The 24,869-nt window shown below is 42.4% G+C and overlaps 1 protein-coding gene across 1 annotated transcript in view; it reads right to left on the reverse strand.

The window, feature by feature from the left end:
• The window catches only part of HSD17B12 (hydroxysteroid (17-beta) dehydrogenase 12), a 125,510-nt gene extending 121,134 nt beyond the window's left edge, over nucleotides 1–4,376 (reverse strand). Inside the window, exon 1 of the mRNA XM_015421562.1 lies at nucleotides 4,146–4,376. Within this exon, the coding sequence (XP_015277048.1) occupies nucleotides 4,146–4,311 (166 nt within the window). The 5' untranslated portion in view covers nucleotides 4,312–4,376. The remainder of the gene's footprint in view (nucleotides 1–4,145) is intronic.
• Nucleotides 4,377–24,869: the final 20,493 nt, after the last annotated feature.

Raw genomic sequence — 24,869 nt, forward strand, 5'->3', positions numbered from 1 at the left:
CAACCGCTCCCTGGAAAAAGTCTGGCTGGACTGTGCAGTGGCAGACATAGGTGCATAGTGGTTGCTGCCCAGCAAGGCTGGGCTAAGTTATGTGGTGGCTGTTACCACCAGTGGCCTGCCTTGTTGTTGGGGGGGGGGATTAGCTCTGAGACAGAGGAGGCCTGTGGGGGACCAGGGACCACACACCTATATATATCAAACAGGAAGACTCCAGATTTGAAGAGTAAATTAAATAGTTTTATTAAAGAACTTCCCTGATTACAATCACACTAAAGCAATCAAAAATGAAGTAAGCAAGCAATAAAGAACTAGGAAATAAAGAGGTGATGTTTAGGAACAATTATGGGGGGTTATATTACCTGGGCAGATGTGCAGAAGTCCATGAAGAGGAGAGCACAAGTCCATGAAGAGGACAGAACAATTTCACACTATGGAGGAGGAGACCCAAAGCGGACGCTTTGGAGGTGTACTCAAGTATAGGCACCCTCAGAGTGCACACCGAGGTGGGGCATGGTCTCTATTTTTATAAGAATTCTGGGGGCAGTCTCCTGGGCTAGAACTTGATGGGATTAATACCTGTTAATGGTCCTACCAAAGCTGGCTGAATGGGTTTGATGACCACTGATGGTCCAACCAGAGTAGGTTGAATAGGTTCCCAGGCTGGGCCAAAAGGGGGAAATGGGTCTCTGATTGGCATCAGGAAGGATGTTTGATTAGTTTATCTTGGTAACCTGCCGGAGGGGGCAGAAAGACAAGGTGTGGAGATAAAGGACTTCCACACAGGCATAGGGGTTGCACAAAAGGGGCTACGTGAAGGTTTGGAGACAGAAGAGCTGTTTGTCAGGTGGCTACTAAATAGTTATGGAAATGCAGATACTTTACCTGGTGGAACTCGTGATTGTTTAATATGCATGCCTTTGCTGGATGGAGGTAGGGTTGGAAATTGCTTCGAGGGCTGCCTTGTGCAACTTGAAACTGAAACCATTTTTGCAGAGCTTTGGCTAGCTCTATGGCTCAGGTCAAGAATGTCCTCTTTGACTTTGTGGGGTCTCTGGTTCAGGTCAGAAGTGGGGTGTCCTGCTGTTGGGGCTACCCTGCGAATAAGGCAGCACCTCTGGGCTACAGTGGCCACCATCATCAGGATGAGCTGTGTTGATATAGCCGCTAGGCAGTGTTCCCTCTAAGCTGAGTTAGTGTGAGCTAGCTCACAGTTTTTTAGCCTCCGGCTCACGCCTTTTTGTCTTAGCTTGGGAAGGATGGCTCCAGAGCAAACTAATTTACACAGCAGCCAAATTGCTCGCTCACAACTTTAATGCCAGTGGCTCACAACGTAGAATTTTTGCTTACAAGATTCCACAGCTTACAGGGAGCATTGCCGCTAAACACAACGCTTCCACCAGAGGGAGCTGGCAGGGGACAAGGAGCTTTTCAAGGGCTGTTTCTGCTTTCCAGACAACTCTTGTCTCCCCACCACAGACCTTCCAGACAACTCTTGTCTCTCCACCCCAGTAACCAATGCTTGGAAGGCCTGACAATACTGTTGTACTTGCCTAGCAACCCCCAACAGCCACTGAATGTTAGTGGGCATCCTTCTCTTAAAAGTGCAGGCAGTGTTTCTGTTATTTGAGAGAATTTTAATCCTCCAACATATTTTTCTTAGATTTCAGACTTTTCTACAGCCCTGGGACTTTCTTCAGATTTGTAAAATCCCCCCACGGTCCCTAGCTCCACCTTGCAGCTCTGTTCATCTATCTCCTAAGGCACAGTGCAGATACAGATTCTGATAAATGATCCTGAACTACAGGAAGCAGTCATTCATACAACTAACCTAAGAAACAAGGATAAATTAAACAAGATGTGATGGGACACCAATATAAAGGGCCTTTAAAAAGAATAGGCAATTAATAATTATACCTACCAACAATTATCAGATGTTATCACAGTACCTCCATGTTCAGAAGCAGTATACCTCCAAACACTAGTTTCTAGGGAATTCACTATGTATGTTGGCTTTGTGCCCAAGGCTTCTTGGTGGCATTTGGTTTGTCACTGTTGTTAACAGAATAGTCAGATGGAGATTTTTGTCTGATCTAGAAATGCTCTCTGTTGTTCAGACAAAATGTATGGAGATACAGAGGGTGAAAAAAACAACAATTTATACAAACCCATATTAATACACAGGAGACACATTATGGACACAGTAAAGACAAGAATTTTCTAGGCTGTGGGCAAGTCAGAAGTACGCTTTTTAAAATGGTTAAAAGAATCATAATGTACTACATTGGTTAAGTATTGTGAATCACCCCAGTACAACCTTGTTGGCATATGATTCAGACTAAAGAAGTTCCTTTTTTTCAAAATGCAAACAACAGTGGTAATGTCTAGAAATGGCAAATATTTTAGCATGCAATAATGTGAATTAGCCAAGACTTCTTGTGAAATTCTTTCCTAAGTGGAAGCAAGTCAAAGAAACAAATCACTTCTAAGCCAGTGCAGGTCTTCAAAAGCATGCTTTGCTTTCTTATTATCCAGTTCAACTAACATTAATTAACAACTTAAAACAGAGATCAAGCTCTGTTTTTCTGATGTCAAAATAAAGGATATTCACACATACAAAGAATATAATCTTAACAAGGAAAGCTAACAAATAACAGTAGTCAAAAGGACACTGTAGAATGAAAGCAAGAAAAATTCATTTGGTAAAGACAACTGCTGTCGAATTGTGTTAGCAACTAAATCTATACTTCATTACACAAGAAAAAGGGCTGAACACCAGATTTCATCCCCCTTCATGTTGCAACCATCTACCAAAGGCAAAATATGGCAGCAAACATGGCAAATCCAGTGGTGGTGGCTAGAGGCAACTAAGGTAGTCAAACATCCCTGGCTGGCTTGCCTTGCACAGGATGGCCTTCCAATTATTGCAACGCAAGCATTTTCTCCACCCCCTAAAATCTACAGCCAGATTAATCAATCTTTTCAATCCAGATAACTAAACATGCAGGAAGACAATAATTATAGCAGTCCTATGTAATGATGAGTTGGATGTAAATAATAAACTGTAAATTAGCATATCTCTGAATACCTTTACCAAAAAAGCATGTTTATTTGTTCTTTTAGCTCTAAAGGAAAACAATTAAACTATCTACTCAGAAGCTTGTGATGCAAGCTTGTCATCAAGCATACTTCATCACACACTAGCAATAATTCTTGAAAAGGTATGTTAGCAGAAATGTTAAACACACATGCTATTTTGTGTTTCCTTTTATTAAGGCTGATCTTCCATTAAGTTTGGTTCTGCTTTACTTTTTTTAGTATTTTAATCTTAATGTCCTCCAGGATCAAAATGTTAAGAGTTTACATGTATGGGAAAAAATTAGTCTATTTAATTTTATTCTACCAGCAAGTGGTATAAAAATCAGCATCCTCTTTTCCTCATGAGGGTAAGTTGTACAAGCAGCAATAAAAGAACAAAGAACAGTATACGAACCCTATATATCAAAACTACAGAACACACTGAAAACTAGCTCGCGCTTAGCACTGTATTTTTGTTTAGAACAGCTATTATTCCCATCTACTATCAGCACTACTCAAAACATTATTACACCCAGAAGCAGGTTTTTTAAAACCTAGGAAAGCCATTTTACTAATTTCGACCTCAAGTAGTTTCTCAAGTATGTTAATGAATTCACCATTACACAAACCTGAATGGGTGGCAGGGTTTTTTTAAAGAAAAAGTTTGCCTAATTTGCATAAATGTGATTTCAAACCAGTGCGTTAAACTAGCACCTAATCCTTTATTGTGACCTTGGGCATAAGCCGATTTCTATTTCTAACAGCAAAGAAGACGGCAAGCGAGGAACCAGCTCAAAAGGGGGGGGGGACCCTAAAAACAGCACTGGGACACGGCAAAAACCTGCTGGGTTACAGAGGGGAAAAAACCAGGGGGAAACGGTGGGGGAAAAGAGTGCGGGCGCGCTTTTTCACAGGAGACCCATAACGAGACGAGCTGATAAGAGCCGAGTGTGAGGAAAGGCAGAGACAGAGGGAAAGACGGTCGCAGAGGAGCCAAGAGACTGGGGCTGAGGCCCAGGTGAGCACACTGGAAGAGGATCGTGAGAGGAATGCAGCGAACGCGCACTCACCCGCCCAGGCGCCCAGATGCGGGCCCACCGCTTGAGCATCACCCATAACCCACAGGCGGACGCCATTCACCACATGGTAGAGGATCCTCCAAACGAAGTACGCGACAGTCAACACCCCAGCCCAATAGAAGAGGCCTGAACCGAAGAAAGCTTTCGAGGCCTCCATGACGCAAGGACGACCAGGACCACGACGAAGAGCCACAGACACCGTGGAAGACTGAACTCTCCCGGCTTCCGCGGAACAGGTCTCACAGGACAGCTCCGCCCCTTCTCCGTGGCTATTGGCTGCCATGTGGCTCATTCAAACCCACTCACGCTTTTCATTGGCTGTTACGTGGCCACAGCCGCAGTTCAAGCCTAGGCGACCCGGGGCGGGGGGAGTATTGAGTCATTTTGCTGCCTCTCCGGCCCTTCGAACAGCTGCTCCGCACGCACTCGCTTGCTGGATGTGGAGGCTTCACTCATTCGCAGCAATTCGACGTTACGAGTTAAGTGGCGCCACCGAGGCGGATCAATTGAAGTGCAAGAATCAGGCGGTTTACCAAGCGGAGGGCAAAATCCAGGGCAAAGTGGAGAGAAGAGAAATATGGAATCTGACTTGTATCAAGAGACCAGGATGGAATGTGACCACAGCCACTTGTTCTAAACAGAGAGGTACTAAAAGGAATGACAGGATTGCTTATTACTGGAAACAATGGGAGAGGCTTGAAGGCCCAATGGAGATAATGGGAGCCAGGAATGCTAGTTGAGTTGTATGGACTCCATTGAAATATCATTACAGCGCAAAAATGTTGCAGTGAAAATGCAGAATGAATTTTCATTGCAATGTCTGTAGGCGCAGATAGACTCTTCTGGGACTGGAATGAAGGACCTCAGAGTGGAATGACGGTCCCCAGGAACAGAGTCAGTGCTCTTGGGACTGGAATGATAGCCCTACAGAGTGGAATGGCAGCCCTTGGAAGTAGCAGAAGTATTCTGGGATGGGAATGACAGACCCTGTGTCTGTGGTCGTCACTACATTCTCTGGCAGCTAATTCCACATTTTAATCACTTGTCTAAAGAAAACGTTCATACTGAATCTACTCCCCATCTGTTTCATTGGATGGCCTTGCGTTGTACTATTTGGGGAGAGGGAGAAAAATTATCTTTGTGAGCTCTCTCCACCCCATGCATAATTTTATAAACCTTTATCACGTCGACACACACCCCTCACTCATCTCTTTTCTAAAGTCCCAGACTCGTCAGCCTTTCTTCATAGGGAAAGTGCTCTAACCCCCTAATCATCTTGGTTGCCCTCCTCTGTACTTGTTCCGCTCTGCGATGTCCTTTTCGAGATACAGTGACCCAAACTGTACACAGTATTTCAGTCTAGGCCGCACAGAGGCATTATAATATCAGCTGTTTTATTTTTAATCCCCTTCCTAATCCTTAATTTAGTGTTTGCCTTTTTCACTGCTACAGCACATTGGGCTGACATTTTCACTGAGCTATCCACTACGACCCCAATATCTTTTTTCCCCATCTGTCTCAGCAAGTTCAGACTCCATTAGCCTACACTTGAACTTAACATTTTTTGTTCCACTGTGCATCACCTTACACTTACCAACATTGAACTTCATTTGCCACATTGTTGCCCAGTCACCCAGTTTGTGGAGGTCCTCTTGCAGCTCTTCACAGTCAGCCTTGGTTTTCACCATCCTGAATAATTTTGTGTCATCTGCATACTTGGGCCACTATACTACTCAACCCTAGTTCCAGATGATTTATGAATAAATTAAATAGTACCATCCCTAATCATTGTGGGACCCCACTGCTTGCTTCTGTCATTGTGAAAGAGAGTCCATTTATTCACACTCTTTACTTCCTTACATTTAACCTTTTTTAAAAATCATAAAATAACCTGTCTACTTATCCCATGACTGCTAAATTTACTCAAGAGTCTTTGGTGAGATAACTTTTCAAAAGCCTTTCAAAAGTCCAGGTATATAATGTCTACTTCAAAAGCTTGGTGAGGCAGGACTTCCCTCTGCAGATGCCATGGTGATTTTCATCTGCAGACTTTGTTCCTCTATGTGCCTGATAATTTGATCTTTGATTAGTTTCTACTAATTTCCCTGGGACAGACATTAGTCTGACTGGCCTGTAATTTCCTGGTTCCCCTCTGGACACCTTTTTAAAAATCAGTGTAACGTCTCTTCCGGTTCACATGGGCAGTGATGCAAGCATGTTGCTGCATGTAACCTGGCCTCCCTCCTGCTCCAGGTAAGTCCCCCCATCCCCCACTGGTTCCCAGGAGGGACCTGTCAACCTTATAGTCCATTTGGAAAACTATCATACACTGACCACTGGTCCATCCAGCCTTCCACTATGACAGGTACTGGCTCTTCTTCTTCCCACATTTGTTCCCCAGTAGTCTACCAGAAATTCCAATTTTAGCCATAATTTGTGAACCAATTGTTGAGAAAGAGACTGATTTTGCTGTTTATGGATTCATATCTGCTGACACACACACTACATGAACTGTGCACACACATTGTATACCCATAGGCATAGAGATTTCACATAGAGGACACCTGCCTGCATTTTATGTTAATGAGGTTTGCACACATTCAACTCAAGAGCCTTATGGGAAGGAGAAGCACATGTTAGCCATTGTTAGCAGAAAACAACAACTAAGGAGAGGTAACTCCACCATTGCTGAAGGACTGATGTCACACAGTACTTCTGCATCTGAATTGCCATTTCCTGTTGGAAGGTGCCTTGTTTGCCTGGGAAAGCCAAGATCTATCTGCACATCAAGGGAGATACAGGATGCCAGAACTTCACACCTGCCCAGATGGCTTTCCATGAGATAGAGTTTAGAGTTTCAAATATTGTCCACACCCCTAGGTCCATGCCCCTTTCTACATGCACCAATGAGTGAGGTTATGGGATGGACTTGCAAGTAGGTGGGTTCAGGTTGCCACCCACCTGGAGATTCAACTATAAAAAGTGAGGACTATGTGTTAGGTCCTTTGCTAGCCACAACCCCTTTCAACATCCCCTGTCTTCTTTCATACCTCTAATGCCCAGCTTTCTATCAAACAACCCTATTACCTATTTCTGATCTTCTTGGTGTGCGCAGCCAAGGAGGTCCACCCCTTTCTGGCTGGTTCTAGCAGGTGTGAATTAGCAACATCCCTAGGTCTTATTTCCATACCCTTCATTTTTCATCGCATCAGACAAGGCTTCAGGAGAGATAAGTACGAACGTGTACCACCCTACCTCCTAAGTAAAAGATAAACTATTTTTGCTATTTCTGTAACCCTAAAGGAACTTGATTGCAAGTGTGAGTGACTCTGTTTTTTTGTGTATGTGGTTTTGATACTGTTCAGTAAAAAGACAATTTGTTTTGGAAAAATACCAGTCTCATCTCCATCACTGGGAACTCTGGGACTGACAGAACCTCCGTAAACTTTGGCAAGGACTCACGTTAAATTTAGTTGCCATCTGTCGTAAATAAGGCAGTTTGGCTAACAGAGGTCCCTGCCACACGGCAGGGAATTAGACGGTAGTACCGTGGCTAAAGTGAGCCGCAGTAAAGTTGGGACGGCGCAGCCGCGTCGCAACATTCCCCGGCACGATCGGATGCCGGGGAGAACGCGACGGTGGGAAGGGGAGCCTGGCGAACTGCGCATGCTCACACATGCGCAGTTCGGCCAGGAGCCGGGGATGTGCCGGCGCAAGGACGTGCCGGCGATCCCACGGCCAGCGTTGCTGCGGCCCTTCAGAAAGAACCACCTCGGGAGGTGGTTCTTTTTCACCACGGAGCAACGCTGAAAGGGACGGATCCGGCACGCTCCCCAGATGTTGAGGTGGGATCGCGCCGGTTTGCTCCGCCCCGTTCCGTCCCGCTCCCGGCCCAAATGGGCTCGTATGAACAGGGCCAGAAATGACCAATATAAAATTATTAAAAATGTTGCAAAGTTAATAAATTCCTCCATAAATAACCAATACTAATAATGCCTCCATCTATCACTGGTTTTGTGATATGGCATAAATCAAAGAAAAAGATCCAGACTGTCACAAAAAATATACCAAACAATTGTAGCTTATTATTTTGCCTTTCCAAAGAAAACAGTGAAGAAATTCATTTTGATATGCCACAGTTAGGTACATGAAAATAGATCAAAATGCCATGTGATTGTTACCCAGTGTAACTGGATAACAGGTGTTACTGGAAAGAAACATAATTTAATTTTGTAGTTTAACGGGGGATGGCCACCGGAACTCGACGAGAGTAGCTGCGTGTGGGATTGCTCCGTCGCAGACTACTGAACCAGGGCTTTCTCTAAGGACATAAGGGGGCTATGAGTCCCCCAAAAGTGTGTTCGAACAAATAATACATAAAGACCAATCTGGATTCCTACCTAAAAGGAAAATCCAAAATAATACTAGAAATATAATAAATATGCTAGAGTATTATGAAAATCACCCAGGCGACCCAGTAGCTTTCATGTTGTTGGACGCAGAGAAGGCGTTTGACAATGTGAACTGGCACTACATGTTACAAAGATTTAATAAATGGCAATGTGGAGAAAATTTTTTCTCAATGCTCCAAGCAATTTATACAACTCAGTATGCGAAAGTGATAATTAACGGGGAGCTATCAAAAAACATTCCAATACAGAGGGGTATGAGGGAGGGTTGCCCGTTATCGCCTCTACTCTTTATTTTCGCGTTAGAAGCACTAACTGATAAGATCAGAGAAAATGTACATATAAAAGGACTAAAGGTTAAAGGAGAAACATTCAAACTTCAAGCATTTGCGGGTGATTTAATCTTTGTGACCGAAGTTCCAGATGAGTCTTTGAAACACCTAATAGAGGAAATTCTTGAATACGGCAAAGTAGCGGGATTGAAAATAAATCTTCAGAAAACTAAAATAATAACTAAAAACTGTAGCAGTACATTGATTCAAAGGATTAAATATATTACAAAGATGGAAATAGTAAATAAGGTTAAATATTTGGGAATTTGGATTACAGACAGTACAGCTTCACTTTATGAGGATAATTATGTGAAACTCATAAAGGAAATTAAGGAAGACTTAAATAGATGGACAAAACTACATCTATCCTTACTAGGTAGAATAGCCACGATTAAAATGAATATCCTCCCAAGATTTCTATTTCTAGCACAAAACTTACCAATTATAAAATCGTATAAATATTTTAAGGACCTTAATACAATAGTTGGGAAATTTATTTGGCAAGGAAATAAACCAAGGATAAGTTTGAAAAACTTACAAAAACCAAAAGAACATGGAGGTTTTGCATTGCCAAATTGGCAGGTATACTGTCTTGCGGCCTCAATGGAATGGATAAAAGATTGGGTTAAATTAGAAAATACCAGAGTATTAGCGTTGGAAGGTGCTGATCTAGCAATGGGTTGGCACGCATATCTTTGGTATGGAAAGGATAAAATCCATTCAAATTTCCATACAAACATAATTAGAAAAGCATTAATTAAAGTCTGGAATCTGATAAAGAAAAATAACTATAAAAAACTACCACTATGGCTTTCCCCGTTGGAGGCATTTATTTTGCCGTCGTTAATAACGGATAGGAAGAAAGTAACATACGGTAACCTACTAACAAAAGAATTAGAATTAAATTCGGATGATTCACTTGCAAAACAGGATATAGTATTGTCCTGGTGGGATAGAAATATAATTCACACTAACTATCATAAGGATAAAAAAAATAGGATTCTACAACAGCCTAACAGAACTAGATAAGCTGTGGCTCTCAACGAGCGATAAATTAATTCAAAAAATTTATAAAGAACTGCAAAAGGATCTAAACCCGGAAGAAGATTTAAAAGATTCTAAGTTAAGATGGGAAAAGGAATTGGGGCGGAAAATAGAGGAAAAAAATTGGATAAAGACTTGGCAATCAATTAAAATAACAAGAGCAGTGCCACTTAAGGAGAATATATATAAGATGTATTATAGATGGCACTGGACACCAGATAAGTTGGCGAAATGTTACCCACAAGCCTCTAATAGATGTTGGAGATGTAAGAAAAACACAGGTACATTTCTGCATATCTGGTGGCATTGTAGTAAAGTGCAAAAATTATGGAGAAAGGTACACAATATATTAATAAAAAATTTAAAAATAAACCTACCACTACTACCTGAGATTTTCTTATTAAACATGATTCCTGATGGTATTAAAAAAAAACATAGATGCATAATAATACAAATAATAACAGTGATAAGGATATTAATTGCAAAAAAATGGAAATCTAAAATAATACCCTCAATAAAAGAAATTAAAAATAAGACACTAGAAATAGCTGAAATGGACAGAGTAAACATGGAATTAAAACAGAAAACAGAAGAAGAGTATTGGGGGAAATGGAAAGAAATCTATAAATGGCTAAATATAAAGAAAATTAATGTAGATGCGTAATAGACTAGCTTGTAGGAAGAATAATAGGAAGAACTAGCTGCGTAAGTTCATTGTTTAACCCAATTGAAATATTATAAGTTATAAATTATGTTATGACAAAAAAATGTAAATGTTAATGGAAAAAAATGTTACATGTTATATAATAAGTGTTAAATGATGTGATGGTTTGTAAAAAATCAAATAAAAAGAGTTATTAAAAAAAATTGTAGTTTAACAACACTTCAAAGTGCATATATTTTTTGTTTTCAAGTCTTACATTCTCAACAGCTAACATCTAAAATTTAACACTATTTTTAATGTTCATCATCAATGAAATAATCTTCTGAGTCTTCAAGTTCACCTACAAAGTCCACATATTCTGGAAATGTCTGCAATTTACACATAGCTAGTAAGTCCACAGAATACTCATAAGCAGTTTAGCTATCAACAGAAAAGCACACACTTGCATGATTACACCTCCAGAACTGCAATGGTAGGGGTAGTTCATGCATCCAATCAATGACAAGTTTGCCATCTCTGTGTGTCATCCATCCATAATCTTTTGTGCTAGGTACATTTGACTGGCTTTGCAAACTGCACCTCCAAATTCCTGCCTAGAAGTTCGCCTTAAGTGTGTACAGTCTTTCCATGCTGAAAGCTGGTTGGATTCCACCTCTCCACGCTTTGTTAATCTGTTTCTTGACTTCATCAGGTGGTTATTTTAGTTTCAAATAGATTTGTCATAGAAGATCTACAAATAGATTAACAAAGCCAGAATAGTACCCAGAGAAAACCTGTTGCAAGACAGGTCTGAAAGAGAAAATAACAAAACACCACTAGTGACGACATACAGCTCTCAACTCAAAACAGTTCAACACTTCATCACTTACTTACAACCCTTACTTAAAACTTACTTGGTAATGACAGTTCTCTTTCAGAAGTACTGTGGGGCAAACATTTTCTTGCCCACAGACAGCCCCTCAATCTTAAACAGCTCCTCACCCACAATAATATAACATCCAATTTGAACATATACACTGGTACCAGATCTTGCAATAAACCCAGATACCATCTTTGCTGCCACATATACCCAGACAACACAATCTCTGGACCTAACAACATCAACGACACCATCTCAGGCTCATTCACTTGCTCATCTTCTAACATTGCATATGCCATTAAATGCCAACAATACCCTTCAGTTGTCTACATAGGGCAAACAGGGCAAACCCTGTGCCAAATGATAAATGGATGCAAATTTGATATCAAGAATCACAAAATTGAGAAATCTGTAGGAAAACATTTCAGTCTCCCAGGATACCCAGTGGGGGACCTCAAAGTAGCTGTTTTATTGCAAAGGAATTTCAGAAACAGACTAGAATGGGAGATTGCTAAATTACAAGTTATTACAACACTGAGGACAATGGAACCCCCAGGGCTTAACAGAGAAATTGGGTTCTTATTTCACTACCCATGCTAAGTAACTCAATTCTCACATCAGTTTGTTAACTTTTATTAACTGTATACTAATTTGCTACTATTCACAGGTCTTACCAACTGCTTTAATCCAAATTTAGCTATACCTTTCACTCAGTTACTTATGCATCTTGACTCTAATTAGCCCTTCCTGGCAACTAACACCCCCCACACACACTCCCTTATTGTAAGGTTGATCCTTACACAATAAGGATGCTGCCGTCACTGACCCCACCACACCTAGGCCATCAGGGTGAGCCTAGGTGCCACCATGTTTTTCCTAAGCGGAAGGCTTTGTAAAACCATTAAAAATGGTTTGTAAAACCATTAAAAATCCTGCAATGTAATATATACCATTATGTGTATTATATGTAATGGATGGCGAAATCTGTTTCAGTGTGCATACATACAAAAACTTATACCCAGAATTAAATTTTGTTGGTCTTAAAGGTGCCACTGGACTCAAACCTTGTTCTGTTGCTTCAGACCAACATGGCTACCCACCTGAATCTAGTCCCAGAACAGTGATTCCAGTCCAAGGGCTGTCATTCCAGTCCCAGAGCAGTGTATCTGGTCCCAGGGGCCATTCCCCTGTGAGGCCTGTCATTCCAGTTCCAAAATCCTGATTCCAGTCTTAGGGACCATCATTTCACTGTGGAGTTGTCATTCCACAAACAGGTTGATCCTTACACAATAAGGATGCTGCCATCACTGACCCCACCACACCTAGGCCCTCAGGGTGAGCCTAGGTGCCACCATGTTTTTCCTCAGCAGCCCCAGTGTGGGGCAAGATGAGCGGAAGGCTTTGTAAAACCATTAAAAATCCTGTAATGTAATATATACCATTATGTGTCAGCAATGTCTGTCTACACTGGACTAACAGGCCAGTTCTTTTGTAGTAAATAAGTGGACAGAAATCTGATATAAAAAAATCATAACATTCAGAAGTCAGTGGGGAAACAGTCTTCCAGCTCATCTCAAGGTAAATGTTCTGCTCACACAAACACACATACACACACAAACTTCAAAGGAAGAATACAGTATGAAAGTACTAAATAAGGATTCATCAATAGCTTGAACACTATCTCTCCTCCTTGCCTAGATGCAGACAGGTATCCTCACTCACATTCATTGTTAGTAGCTCTCAAGGACCCACCCTGTCAAGGTATTGATTCTTCTCATTATGCTGTAAATCAGGGTTCCCCAATGTGGTGCCAATGGGCGGGCACCATAGTGTCTGCCAGTACTTCCCTTAGTGCCCATCAAGCTTTTCAGGAAAGTGCTCAGGAGCATTGTAAGGCAGGGCTTGTTATTGGCTCCTCTCATTCAAATAAAAGGGTTTTCCACTGGAGAATGAGGAGGACTGGTAAGTATTTTGGCTTTCTTTGGTCAGTGTGTGGTTCTATTCCCCCTTCAAGATCTTTCTTCCCAGGAAGTGTGAGGAGGGAGTTATTCCATTTGGCTCTGCTTCTTAAGGCAGCCATTTTGCATTTGGCTCCACCTCCTGTGGCAGCACCACCCCTTCTCAAAATTCCAAAAGTGCCCACAAGTTTTAGGGGCCACTGCTGTAAATATATTGTCATCTTGTATCATGTTGCAGCTCTTTAGATATGTTTCATTTTTCTTAGATTTTATATTATTATCAAATTTTGTCCATTTTCTACACCTATTCTGAATGGATTTTTACTGCTTTGATTGGATTTTTATACATCTGCATCTAAGAGAAGCTGGAACTTCAGACCTGTTTCTCATTATTCATTATGAGCAGCAACCACATCTGTTCCAGTCTTTTTTATAGGGACTCACACTGAATGATTTAGTAACACGGTTTATAACAGTCCTGTCTCTGCTACTGTTCCACTGCTCCGCCCGCAACACTTGTTTAATTTTTTTTTGTTTTAAAGGTGCCTGTGAAATGATTATGTGCTCCATATGCATCTGAAGATGTAAAGTCCTGTTCATTAAAATGTATGCTAGAATAAATTTTGTTAGTCTTTAAACTGCCACCAGCCTTCTCCTTTATTTTGTTGCAACAGACTAACGTAGACACCCCTCTGAAAAATTTGTTCTAGCACTTTGTGTTCTAGTTGCTAATGTATTGCTGCCTTTCCAATCCAAAATGATTGCGAACAAACTCCCATCTGTATTTATATTTCTATTAAGTAGTAAGCAGGAGTGGCCAAAACAGATTTGTTCCATATACTTTCTTTGTTCTTCTCTACTTGAGTATCTCTGGTAACTAATGTCAGAATAAGATGTAGATGACCCAGCTGGCCTATTTGAATCCAGTGTTACCAGGTACAGGCATGATGTTGTGTCTTCACCCTAGTCAAGAGTTAATGAGATATTTCCTAATTGACTAACCCAGTCTTTTCTTCTAAACATAACTGGGACATCAGCCCAGGAGGAGAATTGGATTTATACCCTGCTCTTCACATGGAGTCTCAGAGGGGTTTACAATCTCCTTCCCTTCCTCTCCCCACAACAGACACCCTGTTAGGTAGGTAGGGCTGAGAGAGCTCTGAGAGAACTGCTTTTGAGAGAACAGCTCTGAGACAGCTGTGACTGACCCAAGGTCACCCAGCTGGCTGCATATGCAGAAGTGTGGAATCAAACCCGGTTCAGATTAGAATCCGCCGCTCTTAACCACTACACCAAATTTGGCAGTCTGGAATGGAGAAACTGCTACAAGAGTTATCTGATCATGCTGCTACAACGGATCAGCATGATCAGATAACATACACATTTGGCAGAGTGAAAGCTACAACAAGTTGTGCAAGACAATGAATTTCAGATAAATTTGGTTCTATTTATGCAATACTGCTGTATGTGGGCAGGATGAAATGCTTTCCCCAGCCCCACCAGTTAATCTACGTATGCCTTTAGCATTGCAAACAAATGATAATGGCCTATTGTCACTGCAGTGGTCCTAAATGACTTCACAATCCAACTTTCACACCCATACATCGTAGTGGGGAATACTATAGCATTAATTAACTTGATCATGAGTGACACATTTTAACACTTAAGAATTTTTTCTAGCTTCTGCATGGCTGCCCTTCCCACTCTCAAATCTCCATCTGATTTCTTGGTTGCAGTTTCCCTTTTGGCTGATGAAGGAGCCAAGAAATAGGAAATCTCTAGCCATTATAATTCCTTCATCATCAACCTTAAAGTTGTGTAATTTCCCAGTAGTCATTATTTTTGTCTTCTTAATATTCAGCTCTAATACTGCTTTGGCACTTTCTTCTTCTTTCTTATTGTTTGTTTAAATTGTTACATTGAGTGTTTATATTTATTTACATTTTCTCCCCTCCCTCCCGCCCCTCCGCCCTCCCCCCTCCACCCTTCCCATGTTATTCCCTTGTTGATTGTTTCCACGATGTCTGACTGTATAAAATCAAACAAATAGTTGTGCCAGATTTCTGTTGTCCGTTTACTTTTGTCTTTCCAACCCAGAGCGATAACTGCCTTTCCTGCCAGTAACTTGGCACTTTCTTCTTTAGCCTTCATCACTAATTCTTTCAAGTCTTCACTATTTTCTGCCAGCAATATGGTGTCATCTGCATATCTCAAGTTGTTAATATTCCTTCTACCAGTTTTCACTTCACCTTCATCTAAATCTAATCTAGTTTTTATATCTTAGGTTCTGCATATAGGTTGAAGAGATAGATACATCCTCGTCTGACATGTTGTCCAATTGGAAACCATTATGTTTCTCCATATTCTGTCCTCTTGTCTGAAGTACAGGTTGTGCATCAAAACAATCAGATGCTGTGGCGCACCCATTTCTTTTAAAACCAACCATAGCTTTTCATGATCCACACAATCAAAAGCTTTGCCGTAATCTATGGAACACAAGTTTTCTTCTGAAATTCTCTCATATGCTCCTGTAACCATCATAAATTTGCAATATGATCTCTAGTGCCTCTCTCTGAACCCAGCTTTAACATCTGGCATTTCCTGTTCTATGGTCCCTGCCACAGGGCAGAAAATAACCCAGGCAAAGTGCAGCTAATCAGAGCCGCACCAAAATAGAGATGCTGTGGCGGGATCCCACGGATCCCCTGAGCCGCGGTGCCGTTGCTCCCCGGCACAATCAGATGCCGGGGAGGAAGCCATGGTCGGGAGGGGGAGGCTGCCGAACTGCGCATGTCTCTGTGCATGTCTGAGTATGCACAGTTCAGCCAGGAGCCCACGGCCGGGCTTGATGCGAACTTGCTGGAAGAACCACCTCGGTAGGTGGTTTATTTTTGCCGTGGCGTTTTGGGTGGAAGGGCCGGATCGGGAACGGGTGCGCAACACTTCCCAGATATTGCGGTGGGATCATGCCTGTTTGCTCCACTCCTGATCCGTCCCTCTCCCGACCCAAAACCTCTCGTGTGACCAGGGCCTATGTATAGTAACAGTCTTTTTCACCCAAGATCTTTTCCCCTCTCAGTCTCAGCAAGTTCCGATTGCATTAACCTATACTTGAAGATGGGATTTTTTAATTCAATGTGCATCAATTTACACTTACCAACATTGAACCTCATTTGCCACATTGTTGCCCAGTCACCCAGTTTGTGGAGGTCCTCTTGGAGCTCTTCACTGTCAGCCTTGGTTTTCACCATCCTGAATAATTTTGTGTCATCTGCATACTTGGCCACTACACCACTTAGCCCTAGTTCTAGATCATTTATGAATAAATTAAATAGTACCGGCCCCAATACTGATCCTTGTGGGACCCCACTGCTTACTTCCCTCCATGGTGAGGGTTCATAAGAGAACCCGTCCTCTTTTCCCATGACTGCTAAATTTACTCGGTAGTCTTTGGTGAGGTACCATGTGTCACAGCAGGACCAGGGGGCGTGATGCAAGCAAGCAAAAGTCCAGGAACAGTCCGAGGTCAAGCCGAGCAAATCAGGTAGCAAGGTTCAAACAGGTTTAAATCACAGTCCAAAAGCAGGGTCAGACATACCAAGGTTTCAAGTCCATAAATCACAATGATACCAGAGGAGTCAGAGATGAACGCAAGGTCAACGAAGCCGAGGATCAAAAGCCGAGGATCAAGCCGATAAGAATTCCACAAGGTCTGGAGCAGAGATGCAAGGATTCAGATCCTGACAAACAACATTTGCCAGCACAAATGACTGCTGGCAACACTTGCAGATATACAGTGCTAGCTAATCAACTCATTAGCTAGCCGGGAGCGAGGTCAGGATCCTGTCAATATTCAGGGCTAAGAGATCTTCTGGCACGCATGCGTGCATTCTGCCTTCGCTCTCTCAGCTGCTGTCTCCTTACATTCCGGAGCCTGGTTACAGGTGGAGGCGAGTCTGATGATGAATTACTGGGCTGCAGCAGAGACTGATCCCTTGCAGGTGTTCCCTGGGAGGCTCTATCCTCCTCACCACTTAGATAGCTTTCAGCTACAGGATCCAGTCTTTGCCTTTCTGCTGCAGTACTGTCCTCAGGAGCCTGTAAGTCCACAGGCTCCTGGCTGGCAGGTGCCTCCTCAGGGGCATCAGCAAGAGCAGGCATGGCATCAGCAGAGGCAGGCATGACACCATGTCAAAAGCCTTTTGGAAGTCCAGGTATACAATGTCTACCAGGTCATTTCTTGGCCACTTCACTTCTGAGAGAGAATGCCATACAAGTTAGCTATTCTGATACTGCACTGGCACTGTACCAGCACATGGGATTTAGATTTAGACTGTCTCCTGTATGCCATAACTTAGATGGTAGTAAAGAGCAAGGCCAACCTATCAACCTATCAAACTTCAGGGTGAATCTGCGCTAGTTATCTAAGAGTGTGTTATATCAGTAACCCCAGTATCCAAAACTTGCAAGGATGTGTTTATATACAATGAATCAATACGTAACTCTGCTAAATGTTTTTTAAACGTATTTTCTATAATGAACGCACACTAAATCTTTATCAGTAATTTAAATATTGGACATATACATTGAATTAAATAGTAAAAAAAAAATAAGTAATCAAAATACTAATTTCAGACAGTTGACATGTTGGTCTGCAGTAGAACAGCTAGATTCAAGTCTAGGTTCGTATCTGACAAATGGAGCTTTGACTCTCAAAAGCTCATACCCCCAAAAATCTTGTTGGTCTCTAAGGTTGCTACTGGTCTCAAATTTAGCTCTTCATAATATTACACACATTAAGAGAGGTAATCAAGAATGTGTCCTCTGGACTTCCGGTCTAAGCGTTTCGCTGCTCGGACGCGTCTTGTCTCGCTCGGATGGAGACGCACCGAGACCCGGCTGATGGGAGGGGTTCAAGTTCATCCCGGACCCCCCGGGGTCTCTATAGGAGACCCCCAGTCTGGGGAGCTGAGGAGAGCCTCTTCCAAGCAGACACCCGAGGAATTGAGGCTCACCTTCTTCCCCGATAGGTACCGTCGCTGCGGAGCCAGCATGGCGCCTAGAGACGACTGCCGGAGCAAGCGATCATGACCAACTCGTTAAAAAGACTTCCAAAATATCTCCAAGGCTACAAACTGTGAGTTAAGCAAAGCTCAGGTGAAAAATAAGCGAATGGTGCCTTGGTAGTAATTGGAAGCGCCTAAGTTTGAAGCGTATACGAAGAGGAATTAAAACGTATAACTTTTGCTTTGTTTTGGAAATCTTACTTCTTGTTGATATTATGGCTGGGAGAGGACGGAGAGCGCCGGAGAAAAAACTGGTGACCGGAAATAACATACCAACGACTCCCTCCCAGAACCAGGAAGCATCTACAGACCTTTCTTCACTGTTAGCAAATGCACTGTGCCCTCTAATGGAACAGATGACTACTCTCAACACCAAACTGGACAATGTGCAAATACAGCTAAAGCAAATGGACAAGAGAACTACAGCAACTGAGAAAACTTTGAAAAAGATGGAAAAACAGACTGAGAGTATTAATAAAAGAGTGGATGAAGCAGAGAAGGAGAGATCCTCAGATAAAATGGAACTAATACAGCTCCAGCTGGAAAGATCCATGTATGTTCTACGTTTCCATGGAATACCTGAGGATAAGAATGAGGATCTAAAGGAACTCTTAGCGGTTGCCTTGGCCCCACTAATTGATTACAAACAAGAAGACTTAATTAAGGAAATGGATGTGGCATACAGGACTTATCCAGACTTTATAAAGAAAAATAAACTCCCTGGGGAAACTTATTTAAAATTCACGAAACGATCAACCAGAGAACTGGTGCTAAAGTCAACAATGGGGAAATCCTTAAAAATCAAGAATGAAGAGATAAAAATTTTGAAAGACATCCCATTCGAAGTAAGAAAAAAGAGGAAACTATACAGGATGCTTACTCTCTCTCTGCAAAAAAAAGAGTATAGATGGCTATTTCTGGAAGGGTTGAGTTTTAATTACCAGGATAAAAAATTGACTCTTTTCCAAAAGCGGAAAGATTTATGGATCAAATGCTTAATGTAAAAAAGAAGCAGAAGGAAAAGAATTTAAAAACGGATGCGGAGGAAGAAGAAGAAGATGAGGAATCCTAACAGGACTCAACAAGCCAAACTTCCTTGTCATCAGAATCATCTGAATCGGAGAAAGGAGAGGCCGTTCCCAAACTGCAGAAAACGAAGAAATCTAAGAAGAAAAGACTCTAAAACCAAAACATGACTGCTAAGGGCAAGCTAATAACTTTATACTTTTTATAATCGAGCTAATCTCTGTATAAAGGTCTATTTTTAAGCTTTTTTAGATCGTGATAGTATTGATATTATTCCCACTTTAGTTCAACTCGGGTGTTTCTTCCTCCACCCCCTATTCAGGGTCCAACTTTATCTCTAATGTTGTCTTCCATGTTGATTCTTCAGTGTTTTCTTCTGGCTGCTGCAACTGACGATTAAGGTTTCCCTGTTCTCTCCCTGCCCCAGCCAGTCCCCTATGACCGCCATTCCCCTCCCGCAGATCACTGGGGGGCTATTTCCATTCTCCTCCTAAATAAGTAATAGAAATATTGCTAAACTGTTGTAATGCTATACAAATATGTCCATTACTGATTTAAATAACAACAACAACAAAACCCTCCACTAATCCCAGGAGGGTAAGAATGGCAGCCATGAGGGACTGAGGAAAGAAAAATAGTATTGATGTATGTGGTACTGGAAACAATCCAGACTTGCCCATCCACACGGTATCCATCCCAATTTTACTGCAATCTTTCAGAAAAAATTGCAGAGTTAGGAAAGATGGCAGAAAACCTTTAAGGTACATGAATGTGTCATGAAGCTATGTGGAAGCAGGAGAAAACAACAGCAACTTCACATTAGCACCCAAGCTAGACCAAAACACCTCTTTCAAAGGAAGGACATATTCTGAGTGAGGTGTATGAAGTTGTAATGATATGTTCCTCGATGGCTATGAAGCCAGGTGTTCATGAAGAGCTATTAGATCATATTATGTTGAATCCAACTACTGATTGGCAGCTGGATTTCAAGCACATATTTTACCCTTTGCAGTAAATGGTACAGTAAAATTATTTGATAGTGGCAGAAGTCCAACAAATCAACCTATCTGTCAAGCAGTATCTGAGACAGCATGTTGCACCATGTGCATATGGACAGATCTCTTCACTTGCTCTCTTTATTTCCCTCCCTTCTCTGGGCAGAGGCTATGGTTTGCTGCTGTGTGAGCAAATGGCACTTAGAGAGAAGGCAAAGGTAAGCTAGCTTCTCTATAATGCCAGACCAGTGACTTTTGTAATTATTATGGTGAGAGTTGATTGAGGATGTAGTTAAATGAGGATGCTGACAAGAGGGATGCACCAGAGAAATCCTCTTATAATTTTGTTAAATTGTACCATTCACGTAAAATAGAGTGAAGATACTGCAAGAACTAGGGTGGAGCTAGTATCTCATTTTGGAACAAGAGAAACAGGAATTCTAGGTATCACCCCTAAAGACGACCAAAACTTGTTGGGGCCTGTACTGTGTTGCTGCACTCAGGGGAATAACTTCTTTTTTTGCCTTGGGTTTGTAGTGCTAGCCTTTTGAAGAACAAAACAGCAATGCTAACATAACTTTACATATTCTTCTTGATATATGTAAGCATTTGCTCAAAGAACCCAGTAGTTCAAATGTATGACTAAAGGGGTACAATACAAAATAACTAAGTTCCACTGAAATCATGACTCAAGAATTTAGTTGTGCATGTTTATTCCACCAAATCATTGGATCTGAGCCATGATTAATTTCCAGTGGCAAGCTGGCATAGCATAGAGTCTTACACTTACATACTGGGGTTTCGGTGGGGAGGGCAGGGGATAAATCCAACAAATAAATAAATAAATATTCAACTCAGAAAAGAAGGAATTCCTAAATTGAGGTGCAACTATCAATAGATTTGGAAATAGGATGAACATCTGACATGGGAAACTGCAAGAAGCATCTTATTAGAAGGCCATCTCTAGTCCTCCAAGTTGCACTTATTTTTGTGGGTTGCTGAGTCTTGGGCTGCAATCACACACACCAAATTATTCACTTTCAATCCACTTTCCAACTGGATTATACTGAGTGAACTGTCAAAATCCAGTTGGAAAGTGCATTGAAAGTGGATTATTTAATGTGTGTGATTGTAGTCGTGCTGACATTTCTCCATTTCCGACTATATACTCCATGAAAACAAGAGACAGTTTGATGTAATTATCAGTGTGTCAGACTAGGACCAATTTCAGAGGGTAGCCATGTTGGTCTTGAGTCTGGTAGATCTGGAGATTTGAGTCTGGTAGATCCTTAGAGAGCAAGCATTTCAGAGTCAAAGCTCCTTTAATCAGAAATGTGTAGAAGACCTGGATGAAAATCCCCCACTCTGCCATAAAGCTCACCAGGTAGACTTGGGGCAGTCATTGTCTCTCAGTCTAACCTACCCAACAGGATTGTTTGAGAATAAAGCAAAGGTTAGACAATGCTTCTCCTTGGAGGCAGGGTAGGATAATAAATATAATTAATGTAGGAGTCAGGGCAAATTATTTTTATTGTTTTATGGAAGTAACCTTTAATATCTTCAATGAAATGGGATACAAACATTTTTAATAACTAAAACACTGCTAATGTTCCTTTCTTATAGGAGCTGGATGTCTCAATCAGTTTTGCAACACCTGAACTTTTGTTATGGTTCTTACACATTACTTTACACAGTCAGGGATAATTCAACCAGCTGCACTGAGAAAACCAGATGGAAGCCTGTTGAATGCATAAGCACCCGAAGAACCACCCACGCTGGATACCTCTGCCCATCCCTCAGGGACCAACCTTGTTTGTACAAGACTTATGTAAATCATTCCCCTTACTCAGACCATAGCAAATCTGGCTAAAGGCTCACCTGGATTCCAAGAGAGATATAAACGCCCCACTTATTCCCAGCTCACCCAGCAGGCTATCATTAATCAAAACCATTCTGTGCTGGCTGGAGTACAGCACAATACTCCAGTGTGTCAGACAGGTCAGGCAGGCAACAAAGCTTCAAAGACTTATGTGACAAATTAATGATGGGAAATTGTGGCTGGGAAATGGATGCCCAAATACAGCTTGTCAAAGTCTTCTGAGTATATACTTCCATACTTTGGTAGACATGGCTTGCATGAGTCACCTGCTTGCTAATGTTCAACAGCAGCCACCCCACAAAAGCCAGTGTGGTATAGTGGTTAGAGTTTCATACTAGGACATTATTATTATTATTATTTGCATTAGCATTTATATCCCACCCATCCCGTGGACGGACTCAGGGTGGGTAACATCATTATAATAAATACAATTTCAGTTTAAAACACTATAAAACATTATGACAATTAAAACAATGGGTACAGCTTGAAATAGCGTCAGTTGGCTATAAAGTTCTGGCCCGATGCAGTGAATTAAAGGCCAGTTGCCGGTGGTCAGTAAATAGACGGGTGACAGCAACCTCAGGGCAGCCATATATGGGTGCCTGTTGCCTCAACCAAAGGCCTGGCAGAACAGCTCCATCTTGCAGGCCCTGCAGAATTGAAGAAGAAGAAGAAAAGGAGATTTGATTTATACTCCGCTCTTCACTCAGAGTCTCAGAGCAGCTTACAAACTCCTTTCCCTTCCCCTCTCCACAAAAGACACCCTGTGAGGTAGGTGGGGCTGAGAGAGCTCTTTCAAGAACTGCCCTTTCAAGGACAGCTCTTGTCAGAATTATGGCTTGCCCAAGGTCATCCAACAGCTGCAAGTGGAAGAGTGGGGAATGAAACCTGATTCTCCCAGATTAGAGTCCACACAAGGCCCTGGTCTCAATAGGGAGCATGTTCCACCAGGCTGGAGCCAGGACAGAGAAAGCCTGGCCCTGGTTGAAGTAAGATGGGCATCCTTCGGGCCAGGGACCACTAGGAGGTGTTGATCTTTCAAGTGTAACGCTCTTCAAGGCATTTATGGGAAGAAGTGGTCCCTTAGATATGTTGGTCCCAGACCGTATAAGGCTTTAAAGGTCAAAACTAACACCTTGAAGTGAATCTGGTACTCCACTGGCAACTAATGCAGTTGGTGGAGCACGTGCCTAACATAAGCCCGCACAGGCATTGACGTCAGCAGGTGCGCTGCCGCATTCTGCACCAGTTGTAATTTCTGGATCAGCTTCAAGAGTAAGCCTGCATAGATCGAGTTCCAGTAATTAAGTCTGGAAGTGACCATTGCATGGTCTTGGGGGGGAAAGATAGGGCTTCAGTAGCCTGATCTGCCTAAGGTGGAAAAACACAGATCTGGCAACTGCAGCAACCTGGGCCTCCATGGAAAGAGAGTCATTCAGTGTCAATCCCAGACTCCTCCTGGGCTGGCACCAAAGGCACTCCCTCCAGTGTGGGGAGCCTGGCGCCCACATCCATCCCCCTCGACCCAGGTACAGGACCTCGGTCTTAGATGGATTTAACTTCAACCGACTGTGCCGCAACCATCCAGCCACAGCATCCAAAGCCTCAGCCAAGTTCATAGGAATGGAAGATGGATGGCCGTCCATTAATGGATAGGGCTTGGGTGTCATTGGCATACTGATGACAACCCAGCCCATAGCTTCGGACTAACTGGGCAAGGGGGCACATATAACATTGTTAAATAACATTGGTGAGAGGATCACCCCCTGTGGCACTCCACATTCCAGTGGGTATTGTGGGGAGACCCTCTTGTCAAGCACCACCCTCTGTCCCTGACCCTGGAGGAAGGAGGAAAACCATTTCAAGGCAGTCCCCTGAACTCCTACGTCAGTGAGGCAGTGGGTCAATAGATCATAGTCGACAGTATCGAACACTGCTGTTAGATCTAATAGTAACAGCAGTGCCAGTCTGCCCCGATCCAGATGTCTATGGAGGTCATCTGTAAGGGTGACCAGAGCTGTCTCTGTCCCATGACCAGGGCGGAAGCCAGACTGGAAGGAATTGAGGATGGAAGCGTCATCCAGGAAAGCCTGGAGTTGTTCAGCCATTGCTCTGTCAACCACCTTACCCAGGAACGGTAAGTTTGACACTGGGCGGTAGTTGGTTAGGACCATAGGGTCCAATGATGGTTTTTTCAAGAGCAGACGAACTACTGCCTCCTTCAATGCCTCTGGGAAAGTCCCAGTAGAAAGGGACAAATTGATAATTTCTCCCAAAGAGACCCGAATGCTCTCCCTGCAGGCTTTCACCAACCAGGAAAAGCATGGGTCAAGGAGGCAAGTAGTTGGCCTTACCGCTGCCAGGATCCTGTTGACTTTCTCCTGGGAGAGTCAATTGAAGTGGTCCAATATTGGACCAGAAGACGGACAAGGGGCTTCCAGTTCTCTTCCTGTCTCAATTGTGGTCAGGAGGTCCTGGTGGAG

The sequence above is a fragment of the Gekko japonicus genome, unplaced genomic scaffold, assembly GCF_001447785.1.
Source record: "Gekko japonicus isolate JY-2015 unplaced genomic scaffold, Gekko_japonicus_V1.1 scaffold1439, whole genome shotgun sequence".
Taxonomy (NCBI): Eukaryota; Metazoa; Chordata; class Lepidosauria; order Squamata; family Gekkonidae; genus Gekko; species Gekko japonicus.